The 23458-nt window shown below is 39.8% G+C and overlaps 1 protein-coding gene across 1 annotated transcript in view; it reads left to right on the top strand.

Moving 5' to 3' along the window:
* The window catches only part of TMEM47 (transmembrane protein 47), a 37052-nt gene extending 32236 nt beyond the window's left edge, over positions 1–4816 (top strand). The window contains exon 3 of the mRNA XM_030575640.1: positions 4076–4816. Within this exon, the coding sequence (XP_030431500.1) occupies positions 4076–4254 (179 nt within the window). The 3' untranslated portion in view covers positions 4255–4816. The remainder of the gene's footprint in view (positions 1–4075) is intronic.
* Positions 4817–23458: the final 18642 nt, after the last annotated feature.

Genomic DNA, 23458 nt, shown 5'->3' with positions numbered 1-23458 from the left:
AGGAGGTGAAAGACCTGGGTGTAATAGTTGATCACAAAATGACTATGAGCCACCAATGTGATGTGGCTGTAAAAAAAGGGAAATGCAATCCTAGGATACATGAGGCGAGGTATTTCTAGTATACAGGGAAGTGTTAGTATCATTATAAAAGGCACTAGTGAGACCTCATCTGGAATAGTGTGTGCAGTTCTGATCACCCATGTTTAAGAAAGATTAATTCAAACTGGAACAGGTGCAGAGATGGGTTACTAGGATGAACAGAGGAATGGAAAACTTACCTTATAAGAGAAGGCTTGAGGAACTTGCCTTGTTTAGTCTAACCTAACGAAGACTGAGGGGAGATATGATTGCTCTCTGTAAATACCATGGAGGAAGAGGAGTTATTTAAGTTAAGCACCAATGTTGACAGAAGAACAAATGGATATAAACTGGCCATCAACAAATTTTAGGCTTGAAATTAGATGAAGGTTTCTAACCATCAAGGTAGTGAAGTTCTGGAACAGCCTTCCCAGGAGAGCAGTAGGGGCAAAAAATCCTAACTGGCTTCAAGACTGAGCTTGATAAGTTTATGGAAGGGATGCTATGATGAGATTGCCTACCATGGCATGTGGTCCAGCTGTGACTGCTAGTAGCAAATATCTCCAATGACTGGAGATGGGACAGTAGATGAGGAGGAGAATTCTTTCCCAGGTGTCTGTCTGGTGGGTCTTGCTGACATGCATAAAGTCTAGCTGATCACTGCATTTGGGGTTAGGAAGGAATTTTCTCCCAGATCAGAAGGACAGGGATTCTGGGGATTTTTCACCTTCCTCTTTCGCATGGGGCATGCATCATTTGCTAGTTTGAACTAGAGTAAATGATTGATTCTTTGTAAGTTGACATCTTTAAAATCATGATTTAAGGGCTTGAGTAACTCAGCCAGAGGTTATAGGTTTGTTACAGGAGTGGGTGGGTCAGATTCTGTAGCCTGCAATGTGCAGGAAGTCAGATTATGAGACAGTGTTGGGTTGAGATGCATTGACAGGACAGTTTTGCACTATTGCTGTTGCAGTTCCTGTTCTGTAAGTAAAATGAGGGCTTTAGTCTCTAGTGCAGTCAAATTGGCAACTGTTAGTAGCACTAAAGCCATTTACTTAAAAGAGGAAAAGAGTGCACAGGGAGGATATAAAAAGCAAAATTAAAATGATTTTTTGTGCAATAAATGTTTAAACACCAGGGTAATACAATTAAGATGTATTTCATTTTATTATAATTTTCCAATGTAATTTCAGACAGAATTCTGTAATTCAGAATAGTCTTTTTTTCAGTGTAATTTTAATCTGGCATTGGGCTCATAGAGAATTATCTCTAAATAGCTTTCTAATTTTTATTACATTTAATATATTTGTTTAAAAAACTCTGCTATCATATCAGATACTGTGCTTTCAACAGTATATGCCCCAATTTTGCAATTACTTAAGCATGTGCTTATCATTGTGGTTGTGAATAGTCCCACTGAAATCATGGGATGGTCCTGTGCACAAAATTAATCATCTGCTTAAATGTTCATGAGATCAGGGGCACACTGTGTATTTAGGATGAGAAAAGGCTGGAAATCATATTGCTGTGGTGTCTTTTCTCCTCTTGTACTCGTGCAGTTCATAGAGTTTAAGGCCAGAAGGGACCATTAGATCATCTGGTCTCACCTCCTGCATAATACAGGCCATTAAATGTCATCCACTTATGTCATAAACAGATAGCTAAGGGTTAATGTTCTTTTACCTGGAAAGGAGTAGCCTGAAACACCTGACCAGAGGACCAATCAGGAAACAAGACTTTTTCAAATCTGGGTGGAAGGAAGTTTGTGTCTGAGTTCTTGGTTCTTTGTCTTGTGTCTGTCCCTCTCGGCTATGGGAAGGATTTTTTCTGTCTCCTGCTTTCTAATCTTCTGTTTCCCAGTTGTAAGTACAAAAGATAAGATAGTGATTTATATGGTTTTTATTTTGTATTTACATGTGTATACTTGCTGGAGTGCTTTGAATTGTATTCTTTTTGAATAAGGCTGTTTATTCAATATTCTTTTAAGCAATTGACCCTGTATTTGTCACCTTAATGCAGAGAGACCATTTTTATGTATTTTTTCTTTCTTTTTACATAAAGCTTTCTTTTTAAGACCTGTTGGAGTTTTTCTTTAGTGGGGAACTCCAGGGAATTGAGTCTGTGCTCACCAGGGAATTGGTGGGAGGAAGAAGTCAGGGGGAAATCTCTGTGTGTTAGATTTACTAGCCTGACTTTGCATTCCCTCTGGGTGAAGAGGGAAGTACTTGTGTTTTCCAGGACTGGAAATAGAGAGGGTGGAATCCCTCTGTTTAGTTCACGGAGCTTGCTTCTGTGTATCTCTCCAGGAACCCAGGGAGGGAACACCTGGAAGGGAGAAGGGAAGGGAAATGGTTTATTCCCCTTTGTTGTGAGACTCAAGGAATTTGGGTCTTGGGGTCCCCGGAGAAGGGTTTCGGGGGGACCAGAGTGCCCCAAAACACTCTAATTTTTTGGGTGGTTGCAGCTTTACCAGTTGCAAGCTGGTAACTAAGCTTCGAGGTTTTCATGCTAACCCCCATATTTTGGACGCTAAGGTCCAAATCTGACATTATGACAACTTATCCTTGTATTGAACCCAATAACTGTTTATCCCAATTATGCTAATGGTAGTTATGTACCTGCATTAGGGAAGAATGGACCCTTATAAAACTGAGCTCTCCAAATAGAAAATTAGGTTCTTCATCCGTGCACGCACACACAGTGCACTCTCACTGTAAGCATATTACAACTGGTTAGGATACAGCAGAATAGTTATCACGTTTATTGAATTCCATTGCAAATGTGTTTGGAGCATATACCTCTTGCTGTATGAAATGGTCGTACTCTCTCAGGAACAGTATAATAGAAAATAATGATTTTTAAGCATCTCGCTTCCTAGAATTTGCTCTGTTTTGTAAGTTTTGAGCCAGACATGTTTTTCCTCTCTGTATTTACTGTATGCAGCAAATATTTTTCCACGTTAGTGGAGTTTTATGACTTTACGATAGGTGACAAAACTTTATGAATTCCTTTGTTAATCCATATAATATTACTAATTCTGATTACAGTGGGTGATGTCTACATAATTCCATAAGAATTATATTGTAATTGGACATATTAATATCACACATTGCTCCTTGTTTAAAATAAATTGGTTGAGTGTGGACTGTATTTCTTCAGGTTCCTTTATTCCTCCTCATCTTCGATGTGTTCTATTTGTAGTGTCCATTAGATTAGTCATTTTTGTTTTATTACAGAAAGAATCCAAACTCCAGACTAAAAAAGGTAGTGAAAAGGACATTGGGAAGAGATTGCTGCTGCTTTAAATCTCCAGGGAACAAATAGAATCATATAATTATACAATAACAATAACATTTGTTCATCTCCTCGGGAATATATTGGAGTTGCTATATGCTCTATAGATTAAATAAAGTTTGTGTTAGTTTATTTTTACATACAAATAGAGCAATATATACATATAAAAATTGGACCAAAGGCATTTTTATGATTATTTTTTTAAAAATACAAAAAGGTAAATGATTTGCTGTTTGTATATATTACCAAATACTTCACATTTCACAAGATAGCCAGTTAAATTATGCAGTTATGCACTTTAAAACTTATTAAAGCTGCAAGACCAAACAACAGAAAATCAGATGGTATTACAGAGAAATAATGTTGGACTGTGTGTGGGGGTAACACTTTTTTTAAAAAGGGAAGGAGGAGATTGGAGGACAGACAGAGGGAGGGGAAAAGCAGAGAGATCAGATGGAATGGAAGTTTAGCATTACTTGAGCTATCTCAGCATTCTTTACCCAAATGTATCAAGAAGCGAGGTCCAAATTTCTTCCAATTCATGTAATTGTTCTCTATACCGATAAGCTGCTATTTCTTTTGCTGCTAGCTCAAATAGGTTCATGTAACCTAAGGCATTTTTAATATGAGTGTTGGTAATGTTTGTTGTGTTTTTGTAAATAAGTAAAACCCTCTTTTGACTTTTGGTTAATTTCTCTTTCAGTTGTTCTTCAGGCGTGCAGCCTAGTCCTTTATCCAGTCAAGTTCATCGAGACAGTCAACTTGAAAATATACCATGAGTTCAATTGGGGCTATGGCCTGGCTTGGGGTGCAACTATATTTTCATTTGGGGGTGCCCTCCTTTATTGCCTGAACCCTAAGATCTATGAAGACTACTACTAGTACCACTTTAGTTTGAGAAAAAGAAAAGAAAAGAAATAACAAAAGGATTACTCCATCTTTTCTAACTCGCTATTTTTTAGAATATTCATGGAGCACCAAGCAGTCTGCTCTGTTGATTTAATAGCCTTTGCCTTTTGGCTGCAAATACTGTAACTAGCTTTTACATCCATTTAAGAGAACTGCGAAAATTAAGATTGCTGAGCTTACACAGGCAAACGTTGGAAGCCGCTGATACGTTAATGTCATTTTTCTTGACAACAAGCAAAGGATCTACATCCAGCGATCATTGTGAGAGACGTTGCTGGAATGAAAATGCAGTGCCTGCTTCTGCCATGGCCTGCAGGGGAGCAGCGGGCATAAGCTCCATTTAGAAGTTTCCTTATCATGGCAGATTCAGATGTCATGATAGCAGGTGGTGCCATCTTACATCAATAAGTGGTGTTGGTCCCTGGTCACTTGCTAGAAAAAGCTCTTGAGGAATTAGTTGCAAGTGACCATGTGTTGGGGGCAAAGAATGTAAATGATCAATGACTTTCCTAATGTCTGCATTGGATAGTCTGCTGAAAAAACAACAGGAGTTTATGCATTGGCAATCCACATCTTCCCTGCCAACTGTGGCAGATTCCTGAAGGGAAGTCAGAACCTGAAGACATATGCTTCTAATTATGTGGCTGGAAGTTGTCTCAGCTTTGAGTATTGTGAGGTGGGGTGAAAGGTAACGGGGCCTCTAATTTCCCTGTGGCAAATAAAATGCATGTATGAGCTGCATTTGTCTTCATGCCCTTTTAATTTCCAAACTGTGCAGTAAAAATGCATAAGTAACAAGTCCAACTATTTTTATAGAAGGCATTTGTTAGTATACATGAATATATATATATATATATATATATATTCATGCAGAGGAAGAAACACATTACATCTTAAAATGGTAATATTTGCTGTGGCGCAGTGGTTAAAGCACTAACTTTGTATGCCTTCTTAAGAGTCTTGGACCGCTATCTCCATTTTGGATCAGTAATGAAAAATAAACATCTTAAAATCAGTTGCTCTCTCTGTATGCCCTTATGCTCTGTTTTGATGTCAAATACCTAAAAGTTCATATAAATTTGAGGTGGAATTGGATTAAATCTAAAATAACTAATTGCTTGGTACTTATTAAAAGTATTTATTTTTTTAAAAAGCTGTTTATTAGAGAGAGACTGCCACTTTCTAAAAATTCAGTTACTTTGTCTCTAATTGAAAGAACATAGCTGAGATCTAGTTATGTACAATATAAAAATGTTATCAGTACAGTATGTAAGCTTAGATATTTGTTTTTCTCTGAGTGTAAAGGGTTGATTGACATCTGTCTAATTACTACTTGCTGAATGTTTCCCACTTAAAACTTCCAGAGGCTATACAAATGAAATGAGACCCAAGTTAAACTAGGGTGGAATTTTTAAATTGATTTACACAGCATAACTTTTATTTTTGTTTAATATTTGCTTATTTGGGTACTTTGAATTAATTGTGAACATATTTTTATATAGCTCTAATATACAACTTTAGAAATAATTATTTTTGTTAATGGAGAAATTTAAAATATATCCTAGTTGGACCTCTGTAAGAACAGGGACTTTCAAGCTGTAAAAATGCATTCGTATGGTTGATGTATTGCTGGTTCTGCAAAAAGATTGCAGAATTACTTACTATAGGAGATGGTCCTAATGTTGTTAAATGTACTCGCCACAGTTTACAGAGAGGCAATTCAGCAATAGGTATAGAAGAAGCATAAACCTCCTTGCAGCCTGTTGTGTTTTTTTAAGTATTTCTGTCAAATTAACCTGTTCTTAACAAACCTAGGCCTCTCTGGGATAGAGCGTGTAATATCACAGGAGAAATAGTCAGCATCAGCACTCTTCCCTGGATCAGTGATGATTAGCTAGACTAGGATGACAGAGCAAGATGATAGCTTCACTTAAATGTTTTTGTGTGGCCTGCTGAAGGATGAGGGTAAAAGGGCATGAGGGAAGGTAGGAGAGCACCTTTCACTTTATCTCGCAGGCAGCTGAGAATATTTGGAACTTTGCATTTTTTCCTGCGTGACTTAACCACATTCCAGGCCTTGGCTTTAACTGCAAATCTTTCTGGACTGCAACATAACACTGCTCTTATTTAGCAGCATTAGGAACATTGTGTGATGGAACGGGAATTAAGCTAATTTTAAGAAGTCTACTGTTAGTGGATCTCTGTTCCTTTCTAGGGGAAACAATGCTTTGGTGCTGACAATTACACAGCACTTTGCTTAGAACAAAGAGAGGAAGCCGTACAATGCTAGACTTATATCATATCTACTAATCTTAATAAACTCCCTCTTTCTCATTCTGTATAGCTAGAGAGAACATATTCAGTGGGCACATAAGTTCCACATATACTGGAAAACACACAGTTCATGTTAGGAAAACATGTTCAAACTTGAGTGCCTAAAGTTAGGATCCTATATCCATACTTGGGCATCAAAAGTTGGGGCCTGATTGTTCAGAGGTTCTGAATACCTGCAACTTCCATTAAAGATAATGGGATCTACAGGTGATCAGCACATAATCAGTTAACTGGCATTGCAGGGGCTGTGGGCATTGGTGGTACCTTGGTCTTTTCTGTTCTCCGCCTGTGAGACAGAGTTTAGTTTCCTGAGGACTGAAATGTTTTGGTCTAACTCGGAAGCATCTGAGTGAAATGTAATGGCCTGTATTATGTTAGTCAGTGTAGATGATCTAATGGTCCCTTCTGGCCTAAAACTCAATAAAACTAGTGGAGTTTGTGTGGGGGGAAACATCAGAGTTGGGTCCTTTTTATTTAGTAGCCCAAGTGTGGGATTAAGCACCTGATTTAAGCACCTGATTTTAGCCTATGTTGCTGTTTTTTTTCCCCTACTATGGCCAAGATTGCCAAACATTGTATGTTTTGGCACCAGACTAAAAGTAAATACAATGTAAAGCTGAAATATTTTTTCTACCCATAGAATAAAACACTCCTTTATTGGCGTGTATATACAATAGACATCATTTTTGATATGTTATTCTTGCATCATGCCTTCATAATTTCAATTGTATTTGTCTTTACCTCACTAGCAAGATAATTTTTCACACCACAAACCCATTGTTTCTCTTCCAAATATATATAGTGAACTTGCAAGCAGGGCTAGTTATCTTTATTTTTTAAGTTTAAAGTATACTATCTGGTGGGACAAGTACCAACCCACTCTTTTGAAATTCTTGCACAACTACATTTAGCTTTTGTAAGTTCAACATGTAAATTTTAAAGACATAAATATAGAGACCTATGTGTTTGAAATATGAATGATATATGGATTAGCATGTAACTGTATATTATTAAACATGCAATGAAGTAACTGGTAAGTGAAGTCTAATCTTATGGCTAGCAATGTAATTTATTCAGACTGTATTTTTGTACAGAACAGTGCACACTAACCTGTTGCCTCTGTGTCCTCTATAATGCCTAAAACTGTGCCTAGAGATTTCATTTGTCTTTACAAATCAATCAACTAAATACTTCATGCTGTTGATGGTATTAGTTTCTCTGATGTTGTTCTCTGTTTATTTTGAAAAATGTATGGTATGTTTATTGAATGAATCCATCAAAATGTGGTTCATTTTTAATGGTCATTATTAGGGGGGAAAAGACATATGTTTTTTATCTAAACTGTTTTAAGTTTGCTGTTTTATTGCCGTTTTTGCATTTCACAACTTTTGTAGCTTACATGAAGTTATATGTGAAAAAGTAACTAAAATAAAAGAAGATTACACTAACAAAATGCACTTGTTTTGCCCTGTGTAGAATATTTAAACACTGAAAAGTTCTGCTGCTGGTTTTGTTAGGGAGAGTAAGAACCCAGAACTCTGTTTACTTAAATGAATTTGTTTGACACTCGGGTATCACAATAAGGGCATGGTATAAAAATATAGCTAAGTTCTGCCCTAGTTAGTATCCTGTGAGGTTGACTGTGGTATAGATCTCAACACTATTCAGCCCAAAATGCCCTTACACAATATATTGTAACATTTGAATGACAGAGCCCTTAACTTGTTAAATAAAAAGCAGTGTATTGGCATTCAGAATGTACCACTCCAACTACTTCAATGGTAAATTAATCTGATATATTCAATATTCTTTTCCATTATTTCCAGACTATATTATGCTATTTTCTGTATGAACCTGAAGTATGGGTAACTTTTTCACTTTTTTTGAATAATCTTTTACACTATTCTTTGCTTTTAACCTGGAGGGGAGTACTGAACTGTGTATTTAAAAGCACAGTTTAAATAAAGAAAACATGTATTATGATCTCCATAACATTCAGGTTACAGCTTGTCAACCCCTTTCTCTCACTGGTAAGCTGAGATCTACTTGAGTCCTCTCCATGTGAAAAATGCTCGTTTCACCATGCAAACATAGTGCAGTGTGCAGCATGCCACAATAAGATGGACAGTGTTGGCCACGTTTGTATCCAAACAGTTTTTTGAAGGCAGCAACATCTTGCTTTGAATCTGCAAAATGTGCACCCAGCCACCAGCTTAACCGTTAACTGATTTCACTCCGGCAGTGGGGCAGTGTGGGGCAGCAGGGCTCCCACCAGAACTAGGGCCCTGCTGGCCCGCTGCAGCCAGGGCTGCTGCAGCCCACCCGCCAGCACAGTGCAGCCAGAGCCGGGGCCCTGCCAGTGGGGCTGGGGCCACTCTAGCCCACTGGCCTGGGCTGGGGTCCTGCCGGTGTGGCCAGGGCCATTCCAGCCCGCCTAGCCCAGCACGACTGCATACAGGGTCACACGGGCCACCCTGATGCAGCCAGCCACAGGGGTTAACGGGTAAGGTCCAGTTAACAGTAAGCCTAATGCTTACCGGTTAGCCATTTAACCTTTTACATCCCTAATAGCAATGGAGTAGTATCCTACAAAGGATACTACTCCATCCATTGCTGTGTAGGCCTTGGCTGACCAAAGAGTTGACATAGTTGCTTGCTCCTTGTGGAGGGTGAACTGTGGGCACATTTGTAGCCATGGTGCAGTTTGGGAAGCCTATTTTTAGAAAGCCAGCAGTTACTTTGGGCACTTTAGTTTTGCCCACCATCTTTGGGTAAACCACAGTCCTAATTGCATCACAAGGCTCCACCACGCTAACAGTTAACTTGAGGTCTGTAGTAGTCTGGGGTAGCCAGCTTCCAGATGTCCACAGCAGCCTACTTCTGGAGTGGTATGGCCTCCCTCATGTATGTCTCTTGGCACAGGGGACTTGATGCAAGCTCCTCACACAACTACACGAAGGTGTGTTTCCTAATGCAAAAGTTCTGGACCTAGTGCTAGTCATCTCATACCCCATGACAATGAGATCCCACTAGTCTGTGCTTTGTGACCCTGCTTCAGATTCTGTGTGGAGAATCCACAGCTATTGCAGCACATATCAGGTGCATCAACTGTTCCAGAGCTGTACCTTGCTCCAAGATGGTGAGGCATTCATACTGCTGCAGCATGGACGTTAGCAGGTGAGCTTGGCAATTGCAGGTTCATGGGCTTGGATGCCCAGAGCAGGGTACAGTATGTAGTGCAGACATATCCTGAGTAGCTGCTCTCCAAAGCAAGAAAGGGGTAGATAATCTGGCCCTCAATAATTTGAAAGGCAACAGACCTATATTTGTGTTTATGGAGGATGGATGGATGGATGGATGAGCACTACCATCTGGGCACATGATGTGGAAATGAAGTGGTGGGAAAAATTCGGAAGAGAAAAGTGGGCCAATAAAGGAGGAGGACCAGGATCCCTTAGAAACCTTGAATTTTAGAAGAGAGGTAACAAGGGGTAGTAGGAAGATAGTAATAGTAAACTAGAAAGAAGGACATATATGCTACTAGAGTGCAAGATGGCAACATGGAAACAGAAGATGTGTGCAAGTTCCATCCTATGGGTTGTGAAATACTGGCCACAGTGTGTCCTTCCATCCCCAAAAGGATGATGAAAAATGCCCTTCAGAATTATTTTAATATTTGCCACCTCAAAAAACTTATTTCTATATGTTTTGTGAGTTCTTCCCCTCCACGTTTCATGCTGTGAAAATGACTAAATTCTGATTGAGTATATAGAAGAGTGTTGTTTTCTTCTGTGTCTCTTATTTCATTCCTCCCATTTTCCTTCACATTTGCTGAAATACAATCATCAGAAACTTTTTTTCAAACACAAATTGGCTTCAAAATGGCCAGTGGAAATTAAAGGCTCTGAGGTTTGACAGGACCCTGCATTATCTCCCACAGGAGTGCTACATATTCAACTAATAGTTCCAACAAATGTTTTCACCTGCTATGGGGCCATTCTGATATAGATGTGTGAATCATTTGACAAATTGAGTGGTGTCGGGCAGATGAGGCAATTATACCACCCTTGGCGGGGTGGGGAGTAGTATATGGGGTACGGCGAGGGATTTTTATGACAAACCTGTGAAGCTTTATTGAACTAAATCTCCTGTAATGAGTGAATGAGTTCTCAAATGTTAATATAAACATACAAAGAACCTTCCCCTCCAGCTAAATGTTATAATAATTACAGTGCCCATCTCCTATTTTATATTGTGCTGCTTTTTTCACTCATTTCTCTCTCCTCCTTTAGGGCCAATGCAGAGTTTATGCTGCTCTGATAGTGGAAAGGGGACAGAATTGCCACAATGTCACCACTGGGGAAAATCCCCAGCATAGGGCCTTCCCTTAAAGGCAGAAAGGTGGCATAGTTGGCTCTACTTCACCCATCCTCCCAGCCCCAGCAGATGGTGTATGCTTAGAAGGAGGGAGCTAGAATGCTCCTAATCTCGGCTGCTATAATGTATTCTAGAACAGGTGGAGAGATGGTGTGCTTAAGGAAGTGAACTGGGACTCAGCATTCCTGGGTTCACCTTTTGACTCTGCAGCAGACTGCCAGGTTGACCTTGGGTCACTTCATCTCTGTGCCTCAGTTTCCCCATCTTCAAAGTGGAGGGTAGTAGCATTTTCTGACATCCTAAGTGTTGTGAGGATGAATCCATTAATCTATTTGATGCACTTAAGACTTGTCTATATCAGGTACATTTACACCAGTACAAACTCCCCAGTGTAGATTCAATTCTATTCTCTATTGGTTCTTATGCTGTGCTTGTCACTGTAGTATCTGAGTGTCTTTCAGTATTGCAGCAAACAATGGGACTAACATCTGTCACGTTTGTTCTCATCCTTTTCCCCCGAGGGAGGAGAGTGTGGTGGAATGTCTTGTTCTGGATTTTTTATTTACGTCACTATATATTTATGGTAGAGAAAGCAAAGTCAAAGAAATGCACCTTGCACTTAGAGCAGAAAGTGGTGAAGTTTGTGATGCATCTTCGTTTCTGTTGGAGTTCATGCTACAGACTTGGGCTGACTCCTGAGAAATTTCTGTCTTTGCATTACCAGTGTTAAACTATTTGAAACTGGGATAAGCCACCGCAGTGAAAATTCATTTTACACCTGTGCAGTGTTTCTACACTGGGGTTTGCACTGGTGTAGCTAGACTGGATACAAAAAGCCATACAATGGGCAAGGTCTTAGATATTATAATGATTCGTGTGTGAGAGAGACTGGGTGACTGGATGGGCCACACTGAGGATTCTATACTCAAGGCAGACTGCATAGAATAGGGCAGTCAACCCCAAACCTGGTGGTTTATTCAATAATTAGATTCACTAAGTCAGTAACAAAATAGCTTCTGTAGTACCACGCTGGTTATCAAGAAGCCAAATACAGTCCCCTTTAAGCATGCCAGCTCTTGACTTCCACCTACAGAGCCAAGTCTACTATTGTGAGGGGTTATTGAAAATCAGATTCACCATACGTCAGGTCCACCTGTCCCAAAGGACAGGACACTGATCTCCAGGTCAGTATGAGTTTCAAAACCTACCCAATAATCACACGTGCCAATTCTTTAGTAACTAATACTGAAAGTTTTAATAATAAAAGGAAAAAGAAGGAGGAGCACTGCAGTGGTTAAGATATCAATATATACACAGATTTGTAAAAAGTCCTGCAACCAGTTAAATAGCTGAGATGGTGAGGCTGATGATTTGTAAAAAGTCTTTCTGGAATCAAGGTAAAAGATTCTAGTACTCTAGGTATAGAGTTTGTTCAAATTTTTCCATGAGAATTCCAGAGTAAATCTGGAGATCTCAGCCTTGTGCCTGAGACCTTCCCTGTCAAAGTTTAAGCAGATCTGAGATAAAAAGGATCAGGCCTTTTCTTTTACAGTCTTCTAACAAGCTAATGAACTTCTTTATAGCAATTGTCACAGCATGACCTTTCCCCAATGAAGAATTGACAGTGCAGAGTGTTGCTCTGAAGCTAATCTATTTCTTGTGCATACACAGGTAAACTAGTCATATTCATTAACACAATGCAATTAGTCATTCAAACAATCAAGGCAGTTCATTATAACATAGATAATTAAGCTGAAGACAATGTAAATAATATTATTAGTTCCTGTGGTATCTTACATCTTTGATCTTTGAGTCAATAGAATACAGTAATGAAGGATTATAAGACAGAAACAGGATTTTAGCATCTACAAGCTAATTAGATCACATTATTTACCTGTATCTTGTTAGAAGTTTAACAAAGACAAATACACTTAGTATCTACCCTTGATATGTATTACTACAAATAAATGGGTTAATGATTGCTGGTCTAGGACATCACTTTAAAATTCACATACCAGTAGATTGTCTTTATTACATTTCAGTGCTGCTTATTAAGTTGTTATGGGTCATACGTAAGTTGACCAGTTTGTCAATGCCACAGTGTGTGTCCCATGTAAGTATATAACTCTATAATAGAAAAATTAGAGTAGCCTTGAGACTGCTGTAATTTACATTGGAATGAAGTACTTACCTTCCCCAACAACTTAAGTTCCTGGGCTGAGTACAGCTGTGGCAGGAGGGAAAATCAGAGCCATTTCCTTCACCTCTTTTAGTTGAGGCCAATTTCTGTTTTATCTCATAGTAGTTCATTAATAGGAAAATATCAGGTTAAAGAATATTAGATAAGTTAGATATATTTAAGTAGGCAGGGCTTGATGAAATGCACTCTATGATACTTAAAGAACTAGCTGAAGCAATCTCAGAACCATTAGTGATTATCTTCGAGAACTCAGGAAGGATGGGTGCAGTCCCAGATGACTGGAGAAGGGCAAATATAATACATATCTTTAAAAAGGGGAATAAAGAGGGCCTGTGGAATTATAGACCAGTCAGCCTAACATCAATACCTAGAAAGGTACTGGAGTGAATTATTAAATAATCAATTTGTAAGCATCTAGAGATAATGGCCAACATATATTTTTCAAGAACAAATCATACTAAACCAACTTTATTTCCTTTGACAGGGTTACTGAGCTACTGGATAGGGGGAAGATCTAGATGTGCTAGATCTTGATTTTAGTAAGGCTTTTGACTAAGTCCCACATAAAATTTTCATAAGCAGACTAGGGAAATGCAGTCTAGATGAAATTACTTTAAGGTGGGTGCACAAATGGTTGCAACACTATACTCAGAGTAGTTATCAATATTTCACTGTGACACTGGGGGGACTTAACGAGTGAGGTCCGGCAGGGGTCTGTCCTGGGTCTGGTACTAGTAAGTATTTTCATTAATTATTTGGCTAATGGAGTGGAAAGTATGCTCATAAAATTTGTGTATGACACCAAGATGGGAGAGGATGAAAGCATTTTTGGAGGACAGGATTAGAATTCAAAATGACCTTGACTAATTGGAGAATTGGTCTGAATTCAACAAGATCAAATTCAACAAAGATAAGTGCAAAGTACTACACTTATGAAGGAAAAATCAAATTCATAACTACACAATGGAGAATAACTGGCTAGGTGATAGTGCTGCTGAAAAGGCTCTGGGATTATAATGGTTCACAAATTGAATATGGATCAACAATGTGATGCAGTTGCTAAAAAGGCTAGTGTTCTGGGGTGTATTCACAGGAGTGTCATAGGAAAAAGACACAGAGAAGTAAGCGTCCTTCTCTACTTGCTAAAGATGAGGCCTCACCTGAAGTGCTGTGTCCAGTTCTGGGCGCCATACTTCAAAAAAGATGTGGACAATTTGTAGAGTCCAGAGGAGAGCAACAAAAATTGAGAAAAGGTTTAGAAGACCATATTTATGAGGAAACTTTAAAAAAACTGGGCATGTTTAGTCTTGAGACAACTCATAGTAGACTTGTTAACTGACCTCAAATACTACAAGGGCTGTTTTAAAGAAGATGGTAATCAATTGTTCTCCATCTCCACTGAAGGTAGGACAAGAGGAAATGGAACTTTAGAATAGCTGTTAGGAAAAACTTTCTAACTATAAGGGTAGTTAAGTACTTAGTGTATGCGCAACATGCCTCAGGTGACCAGGGGCGGCTCTAGGTATTTTGCTGCCCCAAGCACAGCAGGCAGGCTGCCTTTGGCGGCTTGCCTGCAGGAAGTCCCCAGTCCCATGGATTCGGCGGCACACCTGCGAAAGGTCCGCCAAAGCCGCAGGACCAGCAGACTCTCCGCAGGCAAGCCACCGAGGGCAACCTGCCTGCCGCCCTCGCGGCGACCGGCAGAGCGCCCCTTGTAGCTTGCTGCCCTAGGCACGCGCTTGGCGTGCTGGTGCCTGGAGCCTCCTCTGCAGGTGACAGATGATCAGGATTTATCACCAAATTTGGTCTACTGGTTGGCTCATTAGCTTCCCTGGCCTGGGCCGGGTAGTCACAGGGAGTGTGACATGAATGCTGATCCATGTCCCGCCCTGCAGTTAAGTACTGGAATGGCTTTCAAGGGAGGTTGTGGAATCCCCGTCATTGCAGGTTTTTAAGGTTGGACAAACACCAGTCAGAAATGGTCTATGTTTACTTGGTCCTGCCTCTGCACAGGGAACTGGACTTGATGAGCTCTTGAGACCCCTTCCAGCCCTACATTTCTATTATTCTCAATGCCTATTTAAAAGATTCCTTTCAGGGTTTTTCCTTTACACCATCTTTGTTTCAAAATTAATGCTGCTGCACTAGTTGTTTTTGGTTTTGTTTTTTAATTCAACTTCTTATTTATTTTTCCTCATCAACAGGAAAGAGAGAAACCAGCCTGAGCTGCTTGGGAATCGTAAGAACGAGACAGCTGGAATGAGAAAACGGAATGCTGACTTTATCTTAGTATAATGGGGTTCAGTGAGACGTTTTAGCGCTGTGCAATACATAGTTGAGGGCTTACCTAATTACAGAAACACCTGATAATAAGTAAAAGAATTAGCAGCAGAGAAATATGCACCCCTCGCACATTTTTTTTTTCTATTTATATGCTGCTTGCCCTAAAATTAGGAATATTTCTTACAAGATTTCTGTTTAAAAAAAGTGTAAGTGTGAGGGCTATAAAAAGGTATAACAAAGCACTTGTAACACTAAGTCGACATATTTCTAAAGGAAACCTTTGTCATGTGTAATTTCTGAAGCCTAGCTGGAAGGAGCTTAAATTATTGTTTCAATAAAGACTGCTTGAGGAGAAGCCAGTAAGGCTTCCTAAAGGCCTTAAATCTAGCTATGTATAACAGAACGAGAAGTCCTGCATGGAAAACTTATTTCAAGTGTTAAAGGTTTTAATAGCTTTGTGGCTGTTGAATTCAGTAATTTTTTTTTCTTTTTAATCCCACATTGAATAGCCATTTTGGTGTTTAAGGTAGAAGCATAAAGTGTTTTCTGAGAAGTGGATCATGTACAGTGAATTAAAACAGCTTGCAAGAAAGGGGAAAGACCTTTCAAGGTAGGAGTGTGGGTGTGGGTGTGTGTGTGTGTGCGCGCGCGCGTGCACTTGCACTTGCAGACAGCCTTTCCCTGATTAAAGTTCAATGGAAATATATTCTGCACCAAATGTCTTATAATTCTAATACACACATACATCTTTTTATTTGTCTGGCAGTTTTTAAAGCAAGCAAGGGAGACAGCATAGTGATTTAAGCCTCAGGTTTTTAAATACCCTATGCTCTCTGAAACCACAGGTTCTGTTCTATTCTATATGGGTTTTTATAGCATGCTCCAAATCCCAACACAGTCAGCTCACTCCTTCATCCTTGCAAGGAAGTTTGAGTTCCGTGCAGTTTATGCTGTGTGGGCCTCTTCAAAATCTGAGGTCCTGTCTGTTCTGCACAGGCAGAAAGAATGTATGCCACTTTTGGGGAGAAAAGAGTTGTGGGGTTTTTTGTCCCCCCCATTGTCTTATGAATTCTCCCTCTCTTTCCCCTGCTATTTTATACTGTGCTGTGTGCCTTTGGCACGGGCATGCCACACCAGAAGTTCCTGAAGACTTGTGCTGCTATTATAGGGTTCTGTTAGTAATTGCTATAGCGAAGTTTTCAAAATTGTTACTGAGACATTCACCTTCGGTTATAAGATTTTCTATGCTGATCTCTGTCCAACAGTGTGATTTTGTGTGTTTGGGTAAAGTTGGAATATAAAACACATTCCATTGCTTTTGATTTACAGGAGAGTGGGGATTAAAAAACTTTTCACATTGTATGGTAAAAAAGTTCTGAATCCTGCTTTTTCTTGGATATTTACAAAAGAACCTGAAGTCTGGAACTTGGCGTGAGACTTGATACTCATGGGGAGAGCTAAAAGTACTCTATAAATGATGACAAAAATACTTGGAGCATATTCAGTAGGTTTCTAAGATGTGTCTAGTCTAATGAAACTGCACAAACTTCAGGGGATCACTGCACACACTGGTTGCCTAGACTGATAGCCACAGAGAGCTGCTGCTTATCAAGTGCTTCTTAGGACAACTTGCATGAAGAAGATTGTAAGGGGATCACTGAAATGCACACACAATCTAACATTGACAGGTAAAAATTGTGCCAAAAAAACCCAAAAGTTGAATGGTCTTCCGGAATCTTCTTTACACATTAAGCTATTTTTTTCTGTTGCAAATGTGTGTTTACAAAGGCATCACCGTGTTAACTAATCTGCTATTCTGCATATTCTGTTAACCAGCCCTGCAACAGCCTGCAGCATATATACAAAAAAAAGATAGTAAAGAACTCATCTCTCCTGCTTCCTGTTCAAATCAAGATATGTGAACTGCAACAAATGCTAACATTATTTCATAATTTCCAAGAGCGTCCATAACTAGAGATGTGCTGCCTATGTTTTACTAAAGGCTCCCTCAAAATTGTTCTGCCTCAGTCAGTGATACTGGGTGTTCCGTTTGCCTCTGCACCACTCCCAGGCAGCTGTCTTAATCGTAGTTGGCTGAGTCGTGGCCTCACTTTGAGTTAGAAAATGTAAGGTGGCCATATCAGTTTTGGTGAGCCTCAGAAACAGTTCTCCCACTGAAGCCAATACAGATTGCACAGGTGTGAGTGAGAGCGGAATCTGCCCAGGGAGACATTAAAACTCAGCTTGACTGGAAAATCACAGATTGTGTTTGCAGGAACAGAAGTTAAATATGAACAAGAATAACTTTATTGGTAAAATGAGCAAATCTGGTCATGAAAGCCATTGACAGAAGACAGCAAGGGTAGAACCATACAAGGCATTTTTCAGACATCCTTTCTGGGAGAGCTGAATGGTGATAGGTTAATTAATTTTTTGTTTAGGGCAAAGTCCACCTAAACAAAGCTCTGCATTACACTGACTCACTTCAGTGGCACTCCAGAAGCTGACATCATCTAGGACAGTCACGTTACTTCTTGTAGAGACACTTCTCTTAGTAACGCAATGAAAGTATATCAAAAAAAAGTCAAGAGTAGCAGCCATTATGTCCGGACCAAAACATATCTATAGAATTCAAAGCCTTGGTTCTCTAGGAGCTGCTAATTACCTGTCAATCATCTGGCATAGTAGAGGTTCACACATTTTTGCTATCAGCCTAGCAGATTAATAGTAGAAGGTACAAAAGCCAAACTGTTCAGCTGAGAAGAGTAATGCGTGGTCTTTTCAGGCCAACGGAACAAACAGAAAAATGATATTTTTTTGAAAAACTAAGGCTGCAGTGACCTTAACTTTGGCAAACACGGTAGTGAGTTCACTGCTATTCACCAGTTAAAATGAACACAGAGAAAGGCTGAAAAAAAACCCCACACACTAGTGTTGAAAATCTTTCCAAATGAGACTCTGGGAAATTTAGTTGGTTTCAGTTTTAGGAGGCAAAAGAATAGATGGGAGTTTTGTGAGGGGTTCTGCAAGCGAAGGTGAAAGACTATGCCATCTTTGGGAATGGGGTGAGTTTGTCTGTTAGTTTATTTGTCAAGTGCTTGCTTGAAGATTACAGTGTGGTCTGTTTGGGGGCTGGTGTGTGGCAAACTGGGGAGTTTTACAAGGGACTTTAAAGAGAGGGTATGAGAGGCAAATATCCCTAACCAACATCACCTAAACTTAGTCTAATTGTCTGCAAGAGTTAAAAAAACCAAAAACAAAAAAACTGAAAACAAACCACAAACAACCTGCAACAGTAAAAATAAAGCAGGCAGAAATCCAGCAGCTGGGGGGAGGGGGAAGGGGGAAAGAGGGTATCCAGTTTATTGCTCTGACCACAGCATGTATGAGTACTTGCCTTGTTGGCAGGTGGCATATATGTGCATATGGTGCAAGCAACTAAAGGCTCTCAGAAACAGGGTACATGCTCTTGAAGCCAGAGTGGCTGAATGGGAGGAGTTAAGGAAGACCAAAAAGGTACACAGAGGAGACTTTCAGGGACATAGCAGAGTGATCCCAGTCCCAGTGTGACAGCATCTGTGTCTTGACCAAGCTGAGGGTGGTCAGGGCAGGAGTCAGAAGCCAGAATCTGGACTCTCTCACACATAGGGTCTGAAGGAAGACATGCAAGCGGTCCGCACTATTGGTCAGCCAACTCTCTGTCATGGTTTCCTGGATTAAGTAGCAGTGCCAGCCAATCAGTGGGCTAAGAGGAGCTGCCACTTAGGTCGTGCTGAGTGATACTTCCTGCTGGGCCTAGCTTCACAGGATCCTACTGCAGGAACCTTGTCTAAGCCTCCAGTGGCGAGGAAATGGTGTCAGCAGCCTCGAACATCTTAAGTTCTTGTCCAGGATGATCTTACTGTGCTGTTGAGGAGACTGAAAGCCTCAGGGAAGGAGAACATCAATCTGGAGTAGAGGGAAAACAATCTCATAGTTGGGATCCTTCTTCTAGATGATGTCCTGGAATCCTCTTACGCTTAAAAGATACCCCTCTTCAGGAGGCCACCCTGGTTACTAGGAACAGCAAGGTTATAGTAAGGGGGATTTGATTATTAGAAATCTAGATAGTTGGGTTTGTGATAACTGGTATACCTGCATGATAAATTGCCTGCCAGGTATGCAGATCTCATGAGACACCTAGACACACTTATATGTAGTCCTGGGGAGGAGCCAGTGGTCATGGGTGCATGACATAGGGAAAATAGGAATGATATCCTTGAGGCCAATTTTAGGCTGCTTGATAAGAGATTAAAGTCCAAGACTTCCATGGTAGCATTCTATGAAATTCTTCCATTTCCACACACAGAGTCAGAAAGACAGGCAGAACTGTAGGATCTCTATGCATGGATGAGACAATGGTGTAGGGAGGAGGGTTTTAGGATTATTAGGAACTGGGAAACTTTTGGGGTAAGAAAGAGCCTGTACAGAAAGGATGGTTAACACCTAAACCAAAATAGAACCAGATTGCTGCTATGTAAAATTAAAAAGTTTGTAGAGGATTTTTTAAATGTAGGGTTCAGGGAAAGCCAACGGCTATAGAGGAGCACACAGTTTGGGCAGAGACATCCCTTAACGATGAATTTATTAAAGGGAAAATGCTGTATCCTAGTAAAGAGAACAGGAAAAAAGTTGGTAAAGTGCATGTAAGAGCTGATTCAGTTACTGCTGTGCCATGCATCTGTCCCTCATGGTCTGTACTGACTCTTCTAGAGGACAAGAGTATGGATACTAGCTTATCCTTCAAAGTTATTGACCAAATAATTCCTACAAATAATTCTTGGCCTATAGACTGTGTGGGCAATCCACTGTGAATATTGGATATTTGGAATTCAAGTAGAGCTGGTTCATTTTTGACCGGAGACATAGTCACATGGCATGGTTGTTTCTGTTCCTTTATTAGATGAGCATAACCTGTGGGATCATGTTTTTGGTATGAATACTAATGTTTGAGTTCAAAATTTGTTTTCCATGAAAATTCTCTACTATTCATTTGAAGTGTGCCATTTCTTAAGATACTCACATTAGTAAACTCATTGAGAAACCCTGAATTAGACTCAGGGGCCAGTCCCCTCGGTAAGTCCCTCAGCCTGTGCCATTTCCAGCAGCTCCCATTGGCCCAGAGCAGCAATCTGCGGCCAGTGGGAGCCGCGATTGGCCTGACCTGCGGACGGGGCAGGTAAACACACTGGCCCGGCCTGCCAGGGGCTTTCCATACACAAACAGCGACCCATGTTTGAGAAACCCTGGTCTAATTCATATTCCTAATAAATAGTATGAGGAAAATCATCTTCTAAAATAAAAAAAATAAACTTTTAGAAGGTAACATGAGAAATAAACAGAGTTGATTAAAAGCAGATCTTGCCAGAAAAATGGGATGCTTTTCCTGGCAGATTTACAAATTTAGGGTAGCTGTTACATTTACTAAGGTCCTTATTTTGCAAACACATACTGGAAGGAGTAAAGCTAATTCTTTCTGAATTTCCTTCAGTGGGACGACTCATGCTCAGACCTTTCAACTGGACCTAGCCCAGACCCCTATGGCATACCGCTAGACATCTCTCCCCAGACTCATTTAATCTACTGTTTCGCTTTACTGCTTGTTTACAGCCAATAAGCCTATTTTCAGTCTACATGGTAATGTTCCTGTCCAAACAGAAAAATTTTTAAGTGTAAGATTTCATGATACAATCCATCAAATACTATATTATAGCCTGATTGGGCTACTAACTGTGGAGAGCACTGGGCTCAGTAGGAAACGTTTGCAGGATTGCAGGTTTATTAAACATCTTCATCAATAAACTACAGTAGAAAAAGTAGATATATTCTATTCATTTACATCCTACTGCATTACTAGGAGTTTCAGTGTCCAGCAAGGAAATATAAATAAGGGACCTACAGACAGAATAGAAGCATGGATAGAAAATGAGATTCGTCTTGGAAACATGCACGCCAGTATATCTCAGGAAAACAGTAAACTAAGGGACCCATTGAAGTGATAAAGACAGCAAATTAGTCAGGAATTTGGAACACAATATTGCATTAAAAAAGATCAATACAATTCTGCGTTGTAGATGTGCAGGCATCACAAGAGGGGTAAAGTAATAGTTCCTCACCATACAATTTTGGTGCAACTGCAACTTGAATGCTGTGGTCATTTCTAAACACTACATGTCTAGTGATATATGGAAATGAATAAAGGACTGTACAGAATTCTTTCTCCTAACTCATTCCCTAAAGAGATTAACTAAAACATTATTAAATGGACAGGATATAGTATCAGTCTACAAATATTTGAAGAAAGTAAGGAAATGGCCAAGATTTTCAAATGTGACATGATTACAGCTGATCAAATATTTTGGCTGAAACATTTTCCTCCTGAAAAAATGGAGTTTCATCAAAATGATGTTTTTCATAGAAGAGTGTTATTTTCAGTTACATCTTTTACAGGGAAAAGAAATGAAACCAAATATAGGGGTGACAGGTTGGATCACAGAAACCCCCTTGGGACTGCCAACTGATGTGCTGGGATTACCTGGCAGCTTGAGACTTCAGTGCCCTGCCTGACAAACCAGACCTGCTACAAACACAGAGCCAGGTCTGAACAACATCCCCCCAAAGCTACAGGCCTAACTGAAAACAGTTTAAGAAGTGTTCCTGTCTCCAACACTCAGATGCCCAGCTCCCAATGGGGTCCAAACCCCCAAAAATTCATTTTACCCTGTATAAAGCTTATAAACTCAAATTGTTCACCCTCTATAACAATGATAGAGAGATATGCACAGCTGTTCCCCTCCCTCACCAGTATTAATATATACTCTGGGTTAATTAATAAGTAAAAAGTGATTTTATTAAATACAAAAAGTAGGATTTAAGTGGTTGCAAGTAATAACACAGTACAAAGTGAATTACCAAGCAAAATAAAAACACACAAGTCTAAACCTACTACAGTAAGAAAGTGATTACAGATGAAATGTCACCCTTAGAGCTGTTCTAGTAAGCTTCTTTTACAGACTAGCCTCCTTCTAGTCTGGGTCCAGCAATCACTCACATCCCTGTGTTTACTGTTCTTTGTTCCAGTTTCCTTCAGGTATCCTTTTGAGGTGGAAAGGCTCTCTCTTGAGGCAGCTGAAGACAAAATGAAAGGGTCTCCCAGGGACTCAGATAGACTCTTGTGGGTGGAGACCCCTCCGCCTGTGTAAAATCCCAGCTACAAGATGGAGTTTTGGAGTCACATGGGTAAGTCACACGTCCGTGCATGACTCAGAACTTTCACAGGTGACAGACATTGCTCACATGCTACCTTGAATGTTCCCAGGTAGACTTATTATGTGGATTGGAGTCTTCCAAGGTTCCGTTGTCCGTTAAGTGTTTCTTGGGCACTTAACTTGCAAATTCCTTTCTTAAGAAGCTGATCAAATGCCTTACTAAGGCTACTTAAAATCAAACAAGTACACAGCCAATATTCATAACTTTGAATATACAAATGATAGATGCATACAAATAGGATCATTATTTTCAATAGATCATAACTTTGCAGAGATATGTTACATGGCACATGTAACAAAACATATTCCAGTTATGTCATATATACATTCATAAGCATATTTCCATGAAGCATTATGGGGTGCAATGTCACGATAGGTATCTTTTCTTGCCTAACTGCCTAATCCCAAACTACTTCTATGAGTAGTATATGGAAGTGGGTATCTGTTACAGGCCAGATTCTGATCTTAGCTGCATAGAGACCAATCAGAGGATCTCTATTGACTAGTAACCCTAGATTATCCAGTGTAACTGAAGTCAGTATCTGTTCCTATAGAGACAAGATAGGTGAAGTAATATCTTTTATTGAACCAAATTCTTCCGAAAGCTTGTATCTTACATCAACAGAAGTTGGTCCAATAAAAAGGTATTACTTCACTTACCTTGTCTCTTTCATAT

The sequence above is a fragment of the Gopherus evgoodei genome, chromosome 1 (genome assembly GCF_007399415.2).
Source record: "Gopherus evgoodei ecotype Sinaloan lineage chromosome 1, rGopEvg1_v1.p, whole genome shotgun sequence".
In the NCBI taxonomy this organism is placed as follows: Eukaryota; Metazoa; Chordata; order Testudines; family Testudinidae; genus Gopherus; species Gopherus evgoodei.
Note: the sequence above shows the minus strand (reverse complement) of the source record. Positions and strands in the feature narration are given on the sequence as shown.